The 17,397-nt window shown below is 39.7% G+C and overlaps 2 protein-coding genes across 7 annotated transcripts in view; one reads left to right on the top strand and one right to left on the bottom strand.

The window, feature by feature from the left end:
• Positions 1 to 17,397, bottom strand: part of grid1b (glutamate receptor, ionotropic, delta 1b) — a 739,432-nt gene that overhangs the window by 690,867 nt on the left and 31,168 nt on the right.
• On the top strand, positions 6,374 to 9,785 carry LOC127531187 (uncharacterized). Of its 6 annotated transcripts, none has more exons than XR_007938172.1 (3): positions 6,374 to 6,811; positions 7,610 to 7,651; positions 8,030 to 8,191. XR_007938172.1 is itself a non-coding variant. In XM_051939965.1 (3 exons), the coding sequence occupies exons 1-3, from the start codon at positions 6,597 to 6,599 to the stop codon at positions 8,577 to 8,579; spliced, it is 639 nt and encodes a 212-aa protein (XP_051795925.1). In that variant the 5' UTR covers positions 6,374 to 6,596; the 3' UTR covers positions 8,580 to 9,785. The 6 variants fall into 6 exon arrangements, 3 of the variants coding, with proteins under 3 accessions (XP_051795925.1, XP_051795924.1, XP_051795926.1); XM_051939965.1 differs by lacking the exon at positions 8,030 to 8,191 and adding an exon at positions 8,198 to 9,785; XM_051939964.1 differs by lacking the exon at positions 8,030 to 8,191 and adding an exon at positions 8,198 to 9,785 and having other exon boundaries at positions 7,568 to 7,651.

Raw genomic sequence — 17,397 nt, 5'->3', positions numbered from 1 at the left:
GTCAGCGGCTATCGCTGCTAATAAAGCTTATAGTGTTAGCGGCTATCCCTGCTAATGAAGCTTATGTTAGCAGCTATCACTGGTAATGAAGCTAATAATGTTAGCGGCTATCACTGGTAATGAAGCATATAATGTCAGTGGCTATCGCTGCTAATGAAGCTTATCGTGTTAGCGGCTATCGCTGCTAATGAAGCTAATAATGTCAGCGGCTATCGCTGCTAATGAAGCTAATACTGTCAGCGGCTATCGCTGCTAATGAAGTTAATAATGTCAGTGGCTATCGCTGCTAATGAAGCTTATCGTGTTAGCGGCTATCACTGCTAATGAAGCTAATACTGTCAGCAGCTATCGCTGCTAATGAAGCTTATAATATTAGCGGCTATCACTGCTAATGAAGATAATCATCCTGTTATGTAGGTCTGGCAGCACTGGGGCCTTTTAGAGTTTACAGTCAATCAATTTGGTAGATTTTGAAAAGGTTTTAAGCTGCTTTAGACAGATTTAGAGTCATTTTGGGAATAATTTTAAGTAATTTTGGACAAGTTAAGTCATTTTAGCCATATTTTATGGTTGTTTTGTACAGATTTTAGGTCAATTTGAACATATTTTTGTGCCATTGTTGCTACATTTTCATTTATTTTGGACAGGTTTAGTCATTTTAGTCAAGTTTAGGTTGTTTTATACCAATTGTCGGTCAATTTGGACCATTTTTGGTTCATGTTGGCCACATTCTAATTTGTTTTGGACAGATTTTCAATCATTTTGGGCAGATTTTTATGTCATTGAGGTTTTAGGATGATTGTGGCCACAATTTAAGCTGCTTTAGACAAATTTTAACAATTTTTGGAAAGATTCTAAGTAATTTTGGGCAAGTTTAGCAACGTTTCAGGTTATTTTATATGGACTTTAGGTCAATTTGTACAGAATCTGTGTTATCCTGGCTACATTTTAGTTGTTTTGGGCAAATATCAGATCAATTTTGAGAGATTTTGGGTCATTCTGTCCATATTTTAATTTGTTTTAGACATTTCTTGGTCATTTTGGACTAGTTTAGACGTTTTAGCCGTGCAGGAATATGACAGAACAAGCGTTTTGCCTCCTCCTTCACCTCTGGACCGACTCCAGCTCTAAAGACTGAAGCTACATTAATGATGACAAGCAGACGCTGATCTATCGGATCTATCGGAGCTCTTACTGCCGTCAGAACGACTCCGTTAACAGTGATGGAGGAAATATGGAACCAGACGAGGACGAGCGACTCTGCAGTTTAGCACCGAACATTACAGCCGCCGCTATCGACAGGACAGGATTTATGGAACCAAGTGGAGTCGAAGAAAAGAGGAAGGAGGAGGAGAGTCTGTTCACTCAGCAAGAGTCAGTTTAGAGAGGAAATCCTGGAGTTTATCAGGAAAAATCATGATTAATGATGTAAAATCCCAAGAAAACCTTTAAAAACTGGGTTAAAAAAAATCAATTTATAGAGGAAATTATGGAGTTTGTAAGGAGAAATCATGAGTATTGATGTAAAATGAGAAGAAAACCTTCTGAAATTGGGTTAAAAAAATCTATTTTTAGAGGAAGATGGAGTTTATAATGAAAAATGATGAGTATTGATATAAAATTAGAAGAAAACCTTTCAAAACTGGGTTAAAAAAAATCAATGTATTGAGGAAAACTGGAGTTTACAATGAAAATCATAAATTCGAAGTAGAAGAAAAATTTTGAAATGGGATCAGAAAATCAATTTATCGGGGAAATGTTTTCAGCTATGTTGGACAGAACTGCAGTCATTTTATTAAGTTTTGTGTAATTTTGGTTTTAAGTCATTTTTGGTCCCATGTACACAGTTTTAAGGTCATTTTGGACAGTTTTTATGTCATTGTGAACTTCATTTAAGTTGTTTTAGTCGTCTTTTAAATCATTTTGGAAAAGTAGGACCATTTTTGTTTAATTCTGGCCACATTTTAGGTTTAGATTAGTTTCAAACAGACTTCAGGTAATTTTGGACAAGTTTTGTGTCATTTTGGCCACATTTTAAGTTGTTTTAGATGAACTAAGTCATATTGAAAATGTTTTAAGTCATGTGACCACATTTTGAACAGTTTTCTACAGATTTCAGATCATTTTGGCCCTACTTTAACTTGTTTGAGCAGATTAAGTTGATTTGGACAGATTTTAAGTCAATAGGTACTAGTTTTGCATCATTTTCAGTTGTTTTGGGCAGATTTTGGAGTTCTAAGTAATTTTGGGTATGATTTGTGACATTTGATCCACAGTTTAGCGTTGTTAAGGTAAGGTTTGAAATGTTTTGACATGTTTTGTCATTTTAAGCTGTTTTATACAGATTTCAGGTCATTTTGGACACTTTTTTGTCATTTAAACATTTTTTTTACAAATTTCAGGTCATTTTGGACACATTTCTGTCATTTTAACATGTTTTGCACAGATTTCAGGTCATTTTGGACAGTTTCTGTCATTTAAACATGTTTTGTACAGATTTCAGGTCATTTTGGACACTTTTTTGTCATTTAAACATTTTTTTTTTTTTTTACAGATTTCAGGTCATTTTGGACACATTTTCTGTCATTTAAACATTTTTTTTTTAAAACAGATTTCAGGTCATTTTGGACATATTTTCTGTCATTTTAACATGTTTTGTACAGATTTCAGGTCATTTTGGACACATTTTCTGTCATTTAAACATGTTTTGTACAGATTTCAGGTAATTTTGGACACTTTTTTGTCATTTAAACATTTTTTTTTTTTTACAGATTTCAGGTCATTTTGGACACTTTTTCTGTCATTTCAACATGTTTTGCACAGATTTCAGGTCATTTTGGACACATTTTCTATCATTTCAACATGTTTTGCACAGATTTCAGGTCATTTTGGACAACTTTTCTTTCATTTTAACTGGTTTTGCACAGATTTCAGGTCATTTTGAACAAATTTTTTTTCATTTCAACATGTTTTGCACAGATTTCAGGTCATTTTGGACACATTTTCTGTCATTTCAACATGTTTTGCACAGATTTCAGGTCATTTTGGACACATTTCTGTCATTTCAACATGTTTTGCACAGATTTCAGGTCATTTTGGACACTTTTTCTATCATTTCAACATGTTTTGCACAGATTTCAGGTCATTTTGGACACATTTTCTATCATTTCAACATGTTTTGCACAGATTTCAGGTCATTTTGGACACATTTTCTGTCATTGTAACCCTTTAAGCTTCAGTGTACCGCCGGCGGTACACCTACTAATTTGCATAGGAATTTCAAGAATGTCCGACGGGTGCAAACGCGATTATACAAACACTATACACCGATGGAAAGCTTAGATTCTCATGAATCCGCCGGTATAAACCACTTTCAGATGCGATTACCACAGCGGGTGAGAAAAACACATTTGTCCGACAAAAACAAATATTCATCCATCCGTTCTCTATACACGGCTTCAACGCACACAGCGCGACTCACATTTCCGGGTTTATTATTACACACAAAATAAAAGATTCCACAAAAAACGGCCATAATCCAACCTTTTACATCAGATGACACAAGCCAGGAAACTATTTTGTCCAAAACATGTCCTGAAGTCGGTATAAAATCCCCGAATCGGTCGTTTTCAAGGAAATGCACCTCCCGATGCGCGTCCAATATTCCCCGTATTTTTCGTAATTTTTTTATTTAAAAATAGAATATTAGCGATTTTTTGTACTGAAAACGGCTGGAATTGACTGAAGCTTAAAGGGTTAAGCTGTTTTGCACAGATTTCAGGTCATTTTGGACACATTTTCTGTCATTTCAACATGTTTTGCACAGATTTCAGGTCATTTTGGACACATTTTCTATCATTTCAACATGTTTTGCACAGATTTCAGGTCATTTTGGACACTTTTTCTGTCATTTCAACATGTTTTGCACAGATTTCAGGTCATTTTGGACACATTTTCTATCATTTCAACATGTTTTGCACAGATTTCAGGTCATTTTGGACAACTTTTCTTTCATTTTAACCCTTTTTGTATAGATTTCAGGTCATTTCAGACATGTTTTGTGTCACATTTTTAGCTGCTTCTGACAGATTACAAATAATTTTGTGAACTGAATCCCTGCAGATTGTCACGGGGGCGTTAACGGGAGTTTAAAAGGATTTTTCATGTCGCTCAAGTGTCGGACACTTTGCATAACGCCATCAGAAGGGTATTAACTGAATCAAAGAGCCTCACAAAGGGGGATTTAGGCGATATCTTTGTCTAACACGAGGGTTATCGGCTGCTTTCCCCTTCAGAGGCTTTAAAAGAGAAAAAGATCTGACGTGAACACCTTTTGTTTAAATGTCAGCCGTTCCTCATCAGTATGCATGAAGAGAAGAATCCTCCTCTAACCCAAAACAGCGACAAGGAGCCGCTGTGTGAGCACATCTGGCTGCTCTCCTGCATCCATTATTCTGTATTTATGGAGAAATAATGACAGGTAGAACAGAATAAACACTACAGAATGGAAGGAAGGAAGCAGGAGCTGATTGATTGAGTTTTAATTTAGTTTTTATCTATCAAGTGTCAGAAAATGATGAGAAACGTCAATAAATGTCCTTTTTTGGTCCGCAAACTAAAATGTTCAGTTTATTGCCATAGAAAAGGAAAGGAAAAAGGAGAATTTAGAAGTTTTATTTTGCTTTTCATCTTGAAATCATTAAGCCAAGTCATTGTGGCCACATTTTAAGCTGTAATGAGCAGATTTTAAGTCATTTTGGACGTGTTTCATGTAGCTTTAAGCAGTTTTTCTCAGATTTCAGGTCATTCTGGGCATGTTTTGTGACATTTTAAGTTGCTTTATACAGACTTCACATCATTCTGGGCATGTATCGTCATGCTAAGCAGGTTTTTTTTTTTACAGATTTCAGGTCATTCTGGACATGTTTCGTGTTGTTGCGGCCACATTTTAAGTTGTTTTTGTGCAGTTTTAAATAATTTTGGCCACATTTTAAGTTGTTTTGGGGAGTTTTAAATCACTTGTGAAATTTTTGCATCATTTTAGTACAATTTTAAGTTGTTTTTGATCAACTTTGTTGTTTTGAAGAGGTTTTAAGCCACTGTGGACACATTTTAGGTTATATTGAGCAGATTGCAAGTCTTTTTAATTTTAGGTTGCTTTATCCAGATTTCGGCTGTAGAGCCACGTAGAGTCGAGTTTTAGGTCTGTGATAAAATCTGAAGTGATTTTGGACCCACTTTGTGCCGTTCTGGATGGTTTTTAGGTCATTTTGGGCCAGTTTTGTTTCGTTCTGAGCACAGTTTAAGTTGTTTTGGGCAGATTTGAAACTCTTTTGGACAAATTTTGTGTTATTTTGGCACCATTTACAGTTTTCTACAGATTTTAAGGCATTTTGAAAAAGTTCGACATAATTTTGGGCACATTTTGAGCCGTCTTGAAAAGGTTTGAATCATTTTGCAAACAATTTAAGTTGTTTTGGGTTGATTTTAAGTCATTTTGAACAAGTTCTCAGTCATTTTGGACAATTTTTTAAGCTGTGTTAGCAAAACTGTCATTTTGAAAAAGTTGTAAGTGCTTTTGGTCAGATTTTTAATTCATATATTTAAAGATTTTGACATTTTGGACCTACTTTGTGTTATTTTGGAGCCTTCTTGTGTCATTTTGTCCACATTTTGAGGAATTCCAGCAACAATTTAAGTTGTTTTAGACACATTTTAATCCTTTTAGTCACGTTTTGAGTCATTTTGGCCGCATTGTGAGCTGTCCAGGACAGATAGTCATTCTGGACATGTTTTCTGTAATTGTGTACATAATTTTAAGTCATTTTAGAAAAACCAGGTCATTTTTTGAAAAGGTTATTTTTTAAGCCGGTTTAGAAAAATTTGAGGTCATTTTGGAAAAGTTTTAAGTCATTGTGGACAAACTTTGTGTCATTTCGAACCATCTTTAACAGATTTTAATAGTTTTGAATCCGGTTTATGTGATTCTGGCCACATTTTCAGTTGTTTTGGACAGATTTCCTGTCATTTTGGACACGCTGTGGCCACATTCTAAGCTGCTTTCAAAAAAGTTCTGTGCTATTTTGGACACATTTTAAGTTTTTTTTTTTTCAGATTTCAGGTCATTTTGGGCAGATTTTGTGTCATTCTGTCTACAGTTATTCTGGGCAAATTTAAAATAACTTTAGGAACATTTAAAGTAATGTTGAGCAGGTTTTTCTGTCTTTTATTCAATGGAATCATTTTTTGTGAAGCAGCTTGAAGTCAGGGTAAACAAATGTGAAGGAAATGTGTTTTTAATGTAGCTGAACTCTGTTATGGAAAATCAATCTACTGAATAAGGTCAGCGGCTGCACTCGTATCGATTCCTTTTCCCACAAAATCTATGAACTTACAACACAGAGCATCGATATTTTGACGTAACGCGACAGAAAAGAGGATTTTATCTTCATTACAGACGAACAGACTCACATATTTAATAAACACGGAGATAAATAAAGTAGAGAAATGACCGGAGACGAGCTTCATGGAGAATCTGGAGCTGGGGTGTTAAACATACGGCTATGGGATAAAAGCGGTCCTCCAGAGGGTCCAACATGAGGCCCGTGGACCAAAAGCGGTCCTCCAGAGGGTCCAACATGAGGCCCGTGGACCAAAAGCGGTCCTCCAGAGGGTCCAACATGAGGCCCGTGGTCCAAAAGCGGTCCTCCAGAGGGTCCAACATGAGGCCCGTGGACCAAAAGCGGTCCTCCAGAGGGTCCAACATGAGGCCCGTGGACCAAAAGCGGTCCTCCAGAGGGTCCAACATGAGGTCCGTGGTCCAAAAGCGGTCCTCCAGAGGGTCCAACATGAGGCCCGTGGACCAAAAGCGGTCCTCCAGAGGGTCCAACATGAGGCCCGTGGACCAAAAGCGGTCCTCCAGAGGGTCCAACATGAGGCCCGTGGACCAAAAGCGGTCCACCAGAGGGTCCAACATGAGGTCCGTGGTCCAAAAGCGGTCCACCAGAGGGTCCAACATGAGGTCCGTGGTCCAAAAGCGGTCCTCCAGAGGGTCCAACATGAGGTCCGTGATCCAAAAGCGGTCCTCCAGAGGGTCCAACATGAGGCCCGTGGTCCAAAAGCGGTCCTCCAGAGGGTCCAACATGAGGCCCGTGGTCCAAAAGCGGTCCACCAGAGGGTCCAACATGAGGCCCGTGGTCCAAAAGCGGTCCTCCAGAGGGTCCAACATGAGGCCCGTGGACCAAAAGCGGTCCACCAGAGGGTCCAACATGAGGCCCGTGGTCCAAAAGCGGTCCTCCAGAGGGTCCAACATGAGGCCCGTGGGCTAAAAGCGGTCCACCAGAGGGTCCAACATGAGGCCCGTGGTCCAAAAGCGGTCCTCCAGAGGGTCCAACATGAGGCCCGTGGACCAAAAGCGGTCCACCAGAGGGTCCAACATGAGGTCCGTGGTCCAAAAGCGGTCCTCCAGAGGGTCCAACATGAGGCCCGTGGTCCAAAAGCGGTCCACCAGAGGGTCCAACATGAGGTCCGTGGACCAAAAGCGGTCCTCCAGAGGGTCCAACATGAGGTCCGTGGTCCAAAAGTGGTCCTCCAGAGGGTCCAACATGAGGCCCGTGGTCCAAAAGCGGTCCTCCAGAGGGTCCAACATGAGGTCCGTGGTCCAAAAGCGGTCCTCCAGAGGGTCCAACATGAGGCCCGTGGTCCAAAAGCGGTCCACCAGAGGGTCCAACATGAGGCCCGTGGGCCAAAAGCGGTCCTCCAGAGGGTCCAACATGAGGTCCGTGGTCCAAAAGCGGTCCTCCAGAGGGTCCAACATGAGGCCCGTGGGCCAAAAGCGGTCCTCCAGAGGGTCCAACATGAGGCCCGTGGACCAAAAGCGGTCCACCAGAGGGTCCAACATGAGGCCCGTGGGCCAAAAGCGGTCCACCAGAGGGTCCAACATGAGGCCCGTGGTCCAAAAGCGGTCCTCCAGAGGGTCCAACATGAGGCCCGTGGTCCAAAAGTGGTCCTCCAGAGGGTCCAACATGAGGCCCGTGGTCCAAAAGCGGTCCTCCAGAGGGTCCAACATGAGGCCCGTGGTCCAAAAGCGGTCCACCAGAGGGTCCAACATGAGGCCCGTGGTCCAAAAGCGGTCCACCAGAGGGTCCAACATGAGGCCCGTGGTCCAAAAGCGGTCCACCAGAGGGTCCAACATGAGGCCCGTGGTCCAAAAGCGGTCCTCCAGAGGGTCCAACATGAGGTCCGTGGTCCAAAAGCGGTCCTCCAGAGGGTCCAACATGAGGTCCGTGGTCCAAAAGCGGTCCTCCAGAGGGTCCAACATGAGGTCCGTGGTCCAAAAGCGGTCCACCAGAGGGTCCAACATGAGGTCCGTGGTCCAAAAGCGGTCCTCCAGAGGGTCCAACATGAGGTCCGTGGTCCAAAAGCGGTCCTCCAGAGGGTCCAACATGAGGTCCGTGGTCCAAAAGTGGTCCTGCAGAGGGTCCAACATGAGGTCCGTGGGCCAAAAGCGGTCCACCAGAGGGTCCAATCCGGTCCTCAAAGTGTTAAATTCCAGAGAAAACATTAACTGCAGATTGTAAATTAGTAAAACTATAAATTTAAAATCATTTCTAGACCATGACAAGTTGTTTGGATCATAAAGTAAAATACTAGATTGTTCTTTGTTCTGTCGTTTTGTGTCTCATTTTTGTCTTGTTTTTCCATCTTCTGATTTGTGTTGTTCATGTTTTTGTCATTTTGTTTCTCACTTTTGTCCATTTTTTCATTGCTTTGTAACTGTTCTCTAATTTTTTGTCTCTTGTTTCGCGTCATTTATCTCATTTTTTGTCGTTTTGTGTCTCATTTTTGTAACATTTTGTCATGTTTTTCTTGCGTTTCCTTTTTGTCTCGCTTGTGTTTTTTTGTCTTATTTTTCTCATTTTGTCTTTTGCTTTATATGTTGTTTTCTGTCTCATTTGTTCATTTTTTGTCCCTTTGAAACTTTTGTGCCGATTTTTTTGTCATTTTGTTTCTCATTTTTTGTCATTTTGTGTCTCATTTTTGTAACATTTTGTTTTATTTTTGTTGTTTTGTTTCGTGTTTTTGTTGTTTTGCATTTCCTTTTTGTCTGGCTTGCTTGTTTTTTTTGTCTTATTTTTTTCATTTTGTGTTTTGCTTTTTCGTTGTTTTGTCTCGTTTGTTCATTTTTTGTGCCTTTGTAACTTTTGTGCCTATTTTTTGTCTCTTTTTTGTTTCTTTTGTGTCATTTGTCTTATTTTTTGTCATTTTGTTTCTCATTTGTCGTCATTTTGTGGCGCATTTTTCTAACATTTTGTTATATTTTGCCTGACTTTTGTTGTTTTGTTTCTTGTTTTTTGTTGTTTTGCAGTTTCTTTTTGTCCGGCTTCAGTTTTTTTGTCTTATTTTTGTGTTTCACTTCATTTATTTTGTTGTTTTGTCCATTGGGCTGAATGTGGCCTCTGATCTAGAAGCAGAAATGAGCTCCAACAGCAGCTGAAGGTTCAGTCAGCAGAACTCACATCAGCAGAGTTCAGCCCGAGGCTTCTGTCTCCTCGTGGATCTGCTTCCTCCTTCGTTTCCGTTCTACACGTCGACCCTGAATACGACTCGAGACGCTCAGAAAAGAACACATTTTTTGGGTTTGGGTGCAGAATTTTGGCGTCTCGTCGTGTTTCAGATCAAAGAACGTTTCTAACAGGAAGGACTGAAGTGAACCGAAGAACTTTTTGTTGGACTGAATTCTTTCTTCTAACGCTTCAAACTCATTTGTTTTTTATTCTGCATGTTACCCATAAACACTCCAAACGCCCCACAGAGCTCTGGGTTTACTCCACCTGCAGCTTTATCAGCTTAAACTCTAAATGAACAGAAAAAGTTCACATTTGCAGCAAACCAAACCAGTCAAATGGTAGCTCTTAGGAATAGAATACAAAAGTACACACCAGAATACCAGGAAACGGCATCTTTTAACATGTTTTGCGGCAAATAAATCCGCAAATTGGTCGATTTGATAGTTAAATATGGTGTTCTGTATAACATTCAGTAGCGTGGAAGATGATTTTAAGTGTGTTCACCCAATTTAAACTGATTTTAACATCAACTGTGGTCAAAGCTGCTCAGCTGGATAAAAGATTAGACCCAAGACGACTAGAAAACAGTCAAATGCTGCCTCAGAAAGCATCTTTTGCAGCAAATATCTCCAAAACGATGGTTTAATATGGGACTCTGTGCAACATAATTCAGTGTACGTGATGATTTTAAGTGTTTTCAACCAATTTAAACTGATTTTAACATCAGCTACCTCAGAGCTGCACAGCTGGTTAAAAGATTAGATACGAGAGGACTAGAAAACAGTCAAAAAGTCATCAGAAAATCTTCAAAATGATGGTTAAATATAGGACTGTGCACAACATACACCAACGTACGATGACGTTTTAACAGATTTTAACTAATTTTAGCATCAACAAGGTCAGAGTTGCTCAGCTGGACACCAGATTAGACACCAGACAACCAGAAAACAGTCAAATTCTGCATGAGAAGACGTTATTTGCAGCAAAAAATCTCCAAAATAGTCAATTCAGTGACTAAATATGGAATTCTGCCCAACATACAGCAACAAACAAGATGATTTTCACCGTTTTCAACCAATTTTAACTGATTTTAGCATCAACAGTCGTTAAAGTTACACCAGTGGCTTCCTATTGGTCTTTTCAGTGCAATAAAGTAAACAAAAAATATGAAAAATTCGGCATCATAGAACGTCATTTGCAGCAAATGTTTCAAAATGATGGTTAAATATGAGCTACGGTAACGTACAAAGAAGTTAACTGATTTTAACATCGCCAAGGTGAAGCTAGCAAAGCTTTACAGCACGTAGAAAATACTGAAATTATGCAAGAAAAAACCTTACAGATTTAACGTCCTAAAAGCAGAATAAACTGAGGAAAACAGAGAAAAGTGAGCTGCTTTTGATGTTAAACTGATGCATTGTTGCCATCACTGAGGCTCAGTGGAAGCTTTTAAGTAAAGTCCTGACAGAAGTTTGGGCTTCTCTAAAGCACATCTTCAGATCAGAGGAAACAGCAAACAGCAGAGCAAAGATCACAGAGCCCACCGACGGCTGGGATTAGCCGCTTCACAGCAAAGTCCAACGAGTTTTTTTGATGCAGCACGAGATGCAGCCGAATCGGAAAGGCCTGAAAGTAAAACATCCGTCAGCTGAAAGGAGCAAACGGTGAAAGCAGAGATGTGGATGCTGTTTCTGCAGCGTTTCCCTCCACGCCTGCTCTCTGACGACCAGCTGCTCCGCTATCCAGCCCAGACATCCAGATTGGAATCGACTGAATCACTTTCTGCTGCCGTTTGTGCTTCTTGACATCGGCCTGACGTCTCTGGGAGGCTGCCACCGGCCGCTCGGCTCCACGTCGATGCAGCGTTCTCCCTCTGTAACGACGCTCATTCATTATGTGGAGCTGAACACCAGAGCGGAGGGCTGGAAGCAAACGCTGGCATCGTGAAGCCGCCATATGCCGGACCTTCCCTCCAGTCCATCCCCAGGCCGTCACATGGGGCCGTCCACGAGGTCGGACCAGCACATATTGTGTCTTTATGGAGCCGATTACCACAAACCTGCACAGTGTGGCAACGCTGGAAGAACTTTAGCGTCAAATTAAGGCTGCAGACAACCAAAGGAAAGTGAAATTTTATGACAGTTTGGTTATTTTATCGGAAACAAACAGTCTGGGAGCAGAACTGCTGCACATATTTATATGATTTCTGAAAATACAACTGTGTTAAATGGAGATTTTGCATCTTTTAGTGGTGGTTTTTCAGTCTTTTTGTGCTTTTTCAGGAAATTCACACTTTCTTGTCATTATTTTGGTGTTTTTGAGGAGTTTTGTGGTGACTTTGAAGTTTTCTTGTGGTCTTTCTGTGCTGATTTTGTGTTGTCATGGTGATTTTTAGGTGATTTCGTGGACTTTTTGTGGTTGATTTTGTGGTCTCTGGTGATGCTGATTAGTTGTGATTTTGAAGTTGTGGTGATTTTGTGGTCCTTTGCAGTGAGTTTTTAGGGGATTTTATGATCTTTTAGTGGTGATTTTATTTCTTTAAATGGTGATTTTCGAGTCATTGAGACAATTTACATCTTTTTGTCTGACCTTCATCTTTCCCGGTTTGTTTAGAATCTTTTCAACTGAAACCAAAGAAAGTCTTTGTCAACTCAGTTTAATGTTAACTTGGTTCTTCTTTTCTAAAAAAAAAAGTCTGGGAGCAGAAGAGCTGCACAAATTCATGGTTTTCTGAAAATACAACTGTTTTAGCTGGTGATTTTGTATTTTTTTTAGTGGTGATTGTTGAGTCTTTTTGTGCTTTCTGAGAAAATTCTCGCATTTTTGTGGCATTTTGGTCTTTTTGCTTCTTTTTATGGTGATTTTTGAGACAATTTACACCATTTTGTGGTGATTTTTGGCTTAGATTAGTATCTTGGATGAAGGTGGAACATCTTCAAGAAACAATAGAAGCTGGTTTCCACTTAAGAACTGAAGATTATCATGAGCTGCATGGCTGACAATCATCAGACATCAATATCTCCCTTCATGAAAGTGAGAAAAACCTCTAAAACAATGACTAAAGAGACCAGAAATAAACTTGACAAGTCTTAGTCTGCATACGTCTGCACAGAGCTCAGGTTAGCGTCTACACTTAGCTGCAGGAGAACCACTTAAAACAAGCTTTCAGTGCTTGTTTTGAAGCTCATTTTCCCTGTGAAGCCTCATTTCTAATCACTCACAGCAGCCGTAGTGTAGAGAATGAAGCAGGAAGCACAGCTGGGCGGCTGGACCCGTCCAAACCGCCAGAACTCACTGATGGAGCTCAGCGGCCAGAACTGGGATCCAGGAAATTAAAACCAATTTGAATCTGGAAGCGGGTGTCAGCGATCGCTCACACACACCGACACACACTCTGTGATCCTGATTAGTGCTGGCTGAGTGTGAACCTGCTGCTGTGGGACAGATGAGGCCAATTTGTCTGCTGGGATCCAACAGCAGGAGCCGTCAGTCAACCAAACGCTCTCACACACGGCGGGTTGTCGAGCGTTTAACAGGAATTAGAACTTAACCGTCATCCTCGCTGCTGGCAGGCGCTCAGAGGAGATGAATCAGCTCCGTTCTGCAGAATCCGACCACTTCCAGGTGAAAAAAAAAACCACATCGACAAGGTCAGAGATGCACAGCTGGACACCAGATCAGACACCGGACGACGGGAAAACTGTCAAAGTCTGCATCAGAAAGCATCTTTGGCAGCTAAAATCTCCAACACAATGGTTGAAGATGTGACTCTGCACAACACACGACAACAAATGAGAAGATTTTAACAGTTTTTGAACTAATTCAAACAGATTTAACATCAACAATGATCAAAGTTGCACAGCTGGACACCACATTAGATACTAGACAACAGGAAAACCGTGAGATTCTGCATCATAGAACGACTTTTGCAGCCAAAATCTCCAACAATATGGTTAAATATGGGATTCAGCACAACACAATGCAACGTACAAGATGATTTTTACTGTTTTAACTGAATTTAACATCAACAATGGGCACAGTTGCACAGCTGGACACCAGATTAGACACCAGACGACTGGAAAACCGTGAGATTCTGCATCATAGAACGACTTCTGCAGCCAAAATCTCAAACAATATGGTTAAATATGGGATTCAGCACAACACAATGCAATGGACAAGATGATTTTTTACTATCTTCAATTGAATTTAACATCAACAATGGGCACAGTTGGAAACCAGATTAGACACCAGATGACTGGAAAACCGTGAGATTCTGCATCATACAACGACTTCTGCAGCCAAAATCTCAAACAATATGGTTAAATATGGGATTCTGCACAACACAATGCAACGTACAAGATGATTTTTACTGTTTTAACATCAACAATGGGCACAGTTCACAGCTGGATACCAGATTAGACACCAGACGACGGGAAAATTGTCAAATGCTGCATTAGAAAACTACTTTTGGAGCCAAAATCTCCAAAATAATTGTTAAATACGGGACTCTGTACAACATACAGCAACTTGCAAGATGATTTTAACCATTTTTAGCCAATCTAAACTGATTTTAACATCAACAAGGTCAGAGATGCACAGCTGGATACCAGATCAGACACCAGACGACGGGAAAACCGTCAAAGTCTGCATCAGAAAGCATCTTTGGCAGCTAAAGCCTCCAACACAACGGTTAAAGATGTGACTCTGCACAACATACGACAACAAATGAGATGATTTTAAGAGTTTAAACAGATTTAACATCAAAAAAGAGAAACAACCATAAAAACAGACTTTATGAAGCTGAAATGTGAAAAAACTGCAGGGCAAAGAGGAGAAATTAAAAAGACGATTTGGAAAAAACGATCTGAAGAAACGAAAGAAACAAGACGAGCACGAAGGGAAGAAATCAAAAGTGAAGGTAAAGAGGCAGAAAATCAACAAGAAGTTTGGACAGAATGAGACGGAAAAATGAAAACCATTAAGGAAGTCAGAGAAGTGAAATGAAAATCATTTCTCCTCTAATTATCCGGCTACCGAGCCGAGCCGGACGGATCAGAAAAAGACAATTAGACTAATTAGAGGCAACGGAAAAGCCAATTAAAGAATGAGCGAGCGGCGAAAGTTCAGCGCTTTGAGTCGACGATATGAAGCGATGGGTCGGAGATCAGAACCGACAGGAAGTTCTGCCAAACAGATTCTAATGATCCGACAGCTTTACTCCGATGGACGGCTTCTGGAAGGTTCTTCATTCAGACAACAGGTTTTAAAGAGTCGATAAGATGGAGAACAAACAGGAAGCAGAACAAACAGGAAGTAGAACAAACAGGAAATAGAACAAACAGGAAGTAGAACTAACAGGAAAGAACAAACAGGAAGCAGAGGATTTTCAGGAATAAAGCCTAAAAAGCAAATAAGTTTCTGGACAGTTTTGGTTCCATTGTTCCTCACTGTCTGCTCATTTTCACTGTAAAACAAACTAAAACAGATGTTTCACCGTGCTAAATGTGTCTCCAACAACCTGCTCCTCTGTTCACCGTTTCTGAGCCATGCAGGCTTTATTTATTCATCCAGGAGCTTTTGTTGTTTTCATGATCATTTCTGGACAAATTTTGAGTCATTTTCAATTATTTTGGAGAAATCAGTGATTTTTGACCAATTTTCTCAATTACTTTGAACAAGTTTCTGCCACTTTGGATGAATTTTGAGTCATGTTTTCTTCAGTTTTTCAACAAGTTCAAGTCGTTTTAGACACTTTTTAATTATTTTGACGATATCTGAGCCATTTTGGACCAAACAAAGTCATTTTAGACAATTTCATGGAAGTTCCAGGTTTCAGGCATGTTTGACAAATTTTGGACACTTTATTCAGTTATTCTGACAAGTTTCAGTGATTTTGAACAAATATCGAGTCACTTGGGACATTTTTGTTTTTAGGCATTTGAACGAGTTTGAGTCATTTTTACATTTTTTCTATTATTTTGGAAAAATGTAACCATTTTTACACAAGGTTTCATCATCATTTTTGAGCAGGCGTCCAGGTTTCAGTCACTTCGGACTTATTTTGAACAATTTTTTTCTATGGTTTAAGTCATTTTAGAAATCTTTCCATTATTTTAAAGACATTTCAGCCATTTTGGACCAGTTTTGAAGCGTTTCAGAACATTTTCTCAATCATCTGAACAAGTTTTCAGGCTTCAGTCATGTTTGACTTATTTTGGACACTTCTTTCAATTATTTGAACAAGTTTCATTCACCTTGGACTTTTTTAGGCATTCAGAATCTTCAACAATTTAGTTTATTTTTCAGAATATTCTGTTTGTTTTTTGTTTTTTGTTTTTTTAAAAATCTGATTATGCAAATGTTTATTTTTGGTGTGTGTGATTTTTTTAAAAAAATAGATGACAAATCAAATGATTTTTATTGTAATTTACAAATTTAAAGTCAGACTTGGTTTATTTTGTGGAGGAACTACTCGCCTCATGATGATCTGGTGATAAATTCAGTTGAAAATCTGATGATTTTTTCAGTTTATGCAGTTCCTTGCTCAAAAAAATGGGGGTAATTTCTGCTATTTTATAAAAACAGAAGGTCTTTGAGCCTGACGTAGGGTTTTCATTTCTTTTAATCCGTCTCATTTGGGAAAAAATTCATGGAAACGTATGAAGTTAAATTAAAATTTGGTTCATTTTCCTGGCTTGTTACACACGATCCATTAAATGACCGTCAGAAAGATGAAAATCCGATGTTTTCTTCCACTATTTTTGCAGTTTTTACAGAATTAATCTTTTCAGTGGGTTTGGATTATTAAACTCATCCCATTAACTTTAAAATTTAGCAGCCTTTGTAGGGTTTTAGGGTTCAGAGGGCAGAATTTTAGACATTTTCCTCATTTTACAAAGTTTAACTCAGCTTACAAACACATGAAGTTAAAGGAAAAGGAGCCGTGGAGGCAGAAATAAACAGACTTCTGGAACGGGAGTAAAGCTGGCGGTGAAAACACTTTTAATAAAACTCCTCCCTGAAGCTCACGGCTGTGAATCCTCTCGTTACCCATAATCCACTGCAGCCGGCCGTCAGCTGGGTCTCTGAGGGCCGAGGATCATGGGAGCCCAGAAGGTCAGAAAGCAGCTGCTCCACCGCCAGCACAAAGTCATGGGCTTCACCAAAACATATCGCTTCACCTGACGTTTGTCCCCAACTTCTACTGTCACCTTCACCTGAAAACTCTCCATCACGCCGACTTTCTCCTCTGCTTTCTCCTCTATAATCGCCTTTATTTCACTGCCTGGCTCAATCAGAACTCCATTAAATGTGGTGAGAACACAGACTGCATGTTTCCAGCAGATCGTAACGGTTTAACGCCTCTAGCAGAGGTTAGAACTTGAATTATTGCTCCTTGAAAATGGGAAAAACCGGAAAGTTTGGCAACACAAGGTTCTTGTTTTGGTGATTTTGACTTGAAACATGTCAAAAAATGGCTACAAAGTGTCCCAAATGACTTGAAACACATCCAGAATGATTCAAAGGTGATCAAAATGATTAAAAACTGTCCAAAATGACAATGAATAATTATTGGACCTAATTTTCAGAGCCAGTAATTAAAATCCTGTCCTCTGCTGTCATTTAATCATTTAGATGTCCTCAAACCATCTTCCCTGTCTGTAGAGTTTTATTTCTGAAGATACTGAAGCTTTTTAATGACTTTTCAGGTTAAAAAACTAAAACTCTCAGGTCTTTTCATGACTAAATGTTGAATGGATCCTTTAAGTTGATCTAAAAACAAGATGAAAACCAGAGAAATGAAACAAACGACCGTCACTTCATCGTT

Source organism: Acanthochromis polyacanthus, chromosome 19 (assembly GCF_021347895.1).
Source record: "Acanthochromis polyacanthus isolate Apoly-LR-REF ecotype Palm Island chromosome 19, KAUST_Apoly_ChrSc, whole genome shotgun sequence".
Classification (NCBI taxonomy): Eukaryota; Metazoa; Chordata; class Actinopteri; family Pomacentridae; genus Acanthochromis; species Acanthochromis polyacanthus.
The sequence above is the reverse complement of the archived record's forward strand: the minus strand, read 5'-3'. Positions and strand labels throughout refer to the sequence as shown.

Coding starts and splice junctions, on each gene's coding strand:
- LOC127531187 (XM_051939964.1), top strand. CDS start 6,597: ATGAGGCCCGTGGACCAAAAGCGGTCCTCCAGAGGGTCCAACATGAGG. Junction 6,812..7,567: donor TCCAGAGGGTCCAACATGAG/GTCCGTGGTCCA, acceptor GTCCAACATGAG/GTCCGTGGTCCAAAAGTGGT. Junction 7,652..8,197: donor TCCAGAGGGTCCAACATGAG/GTCCGTGGTCCA, acceptor GTCCAACATGAG/GCCCGTGGTCCAAAAGCGGT.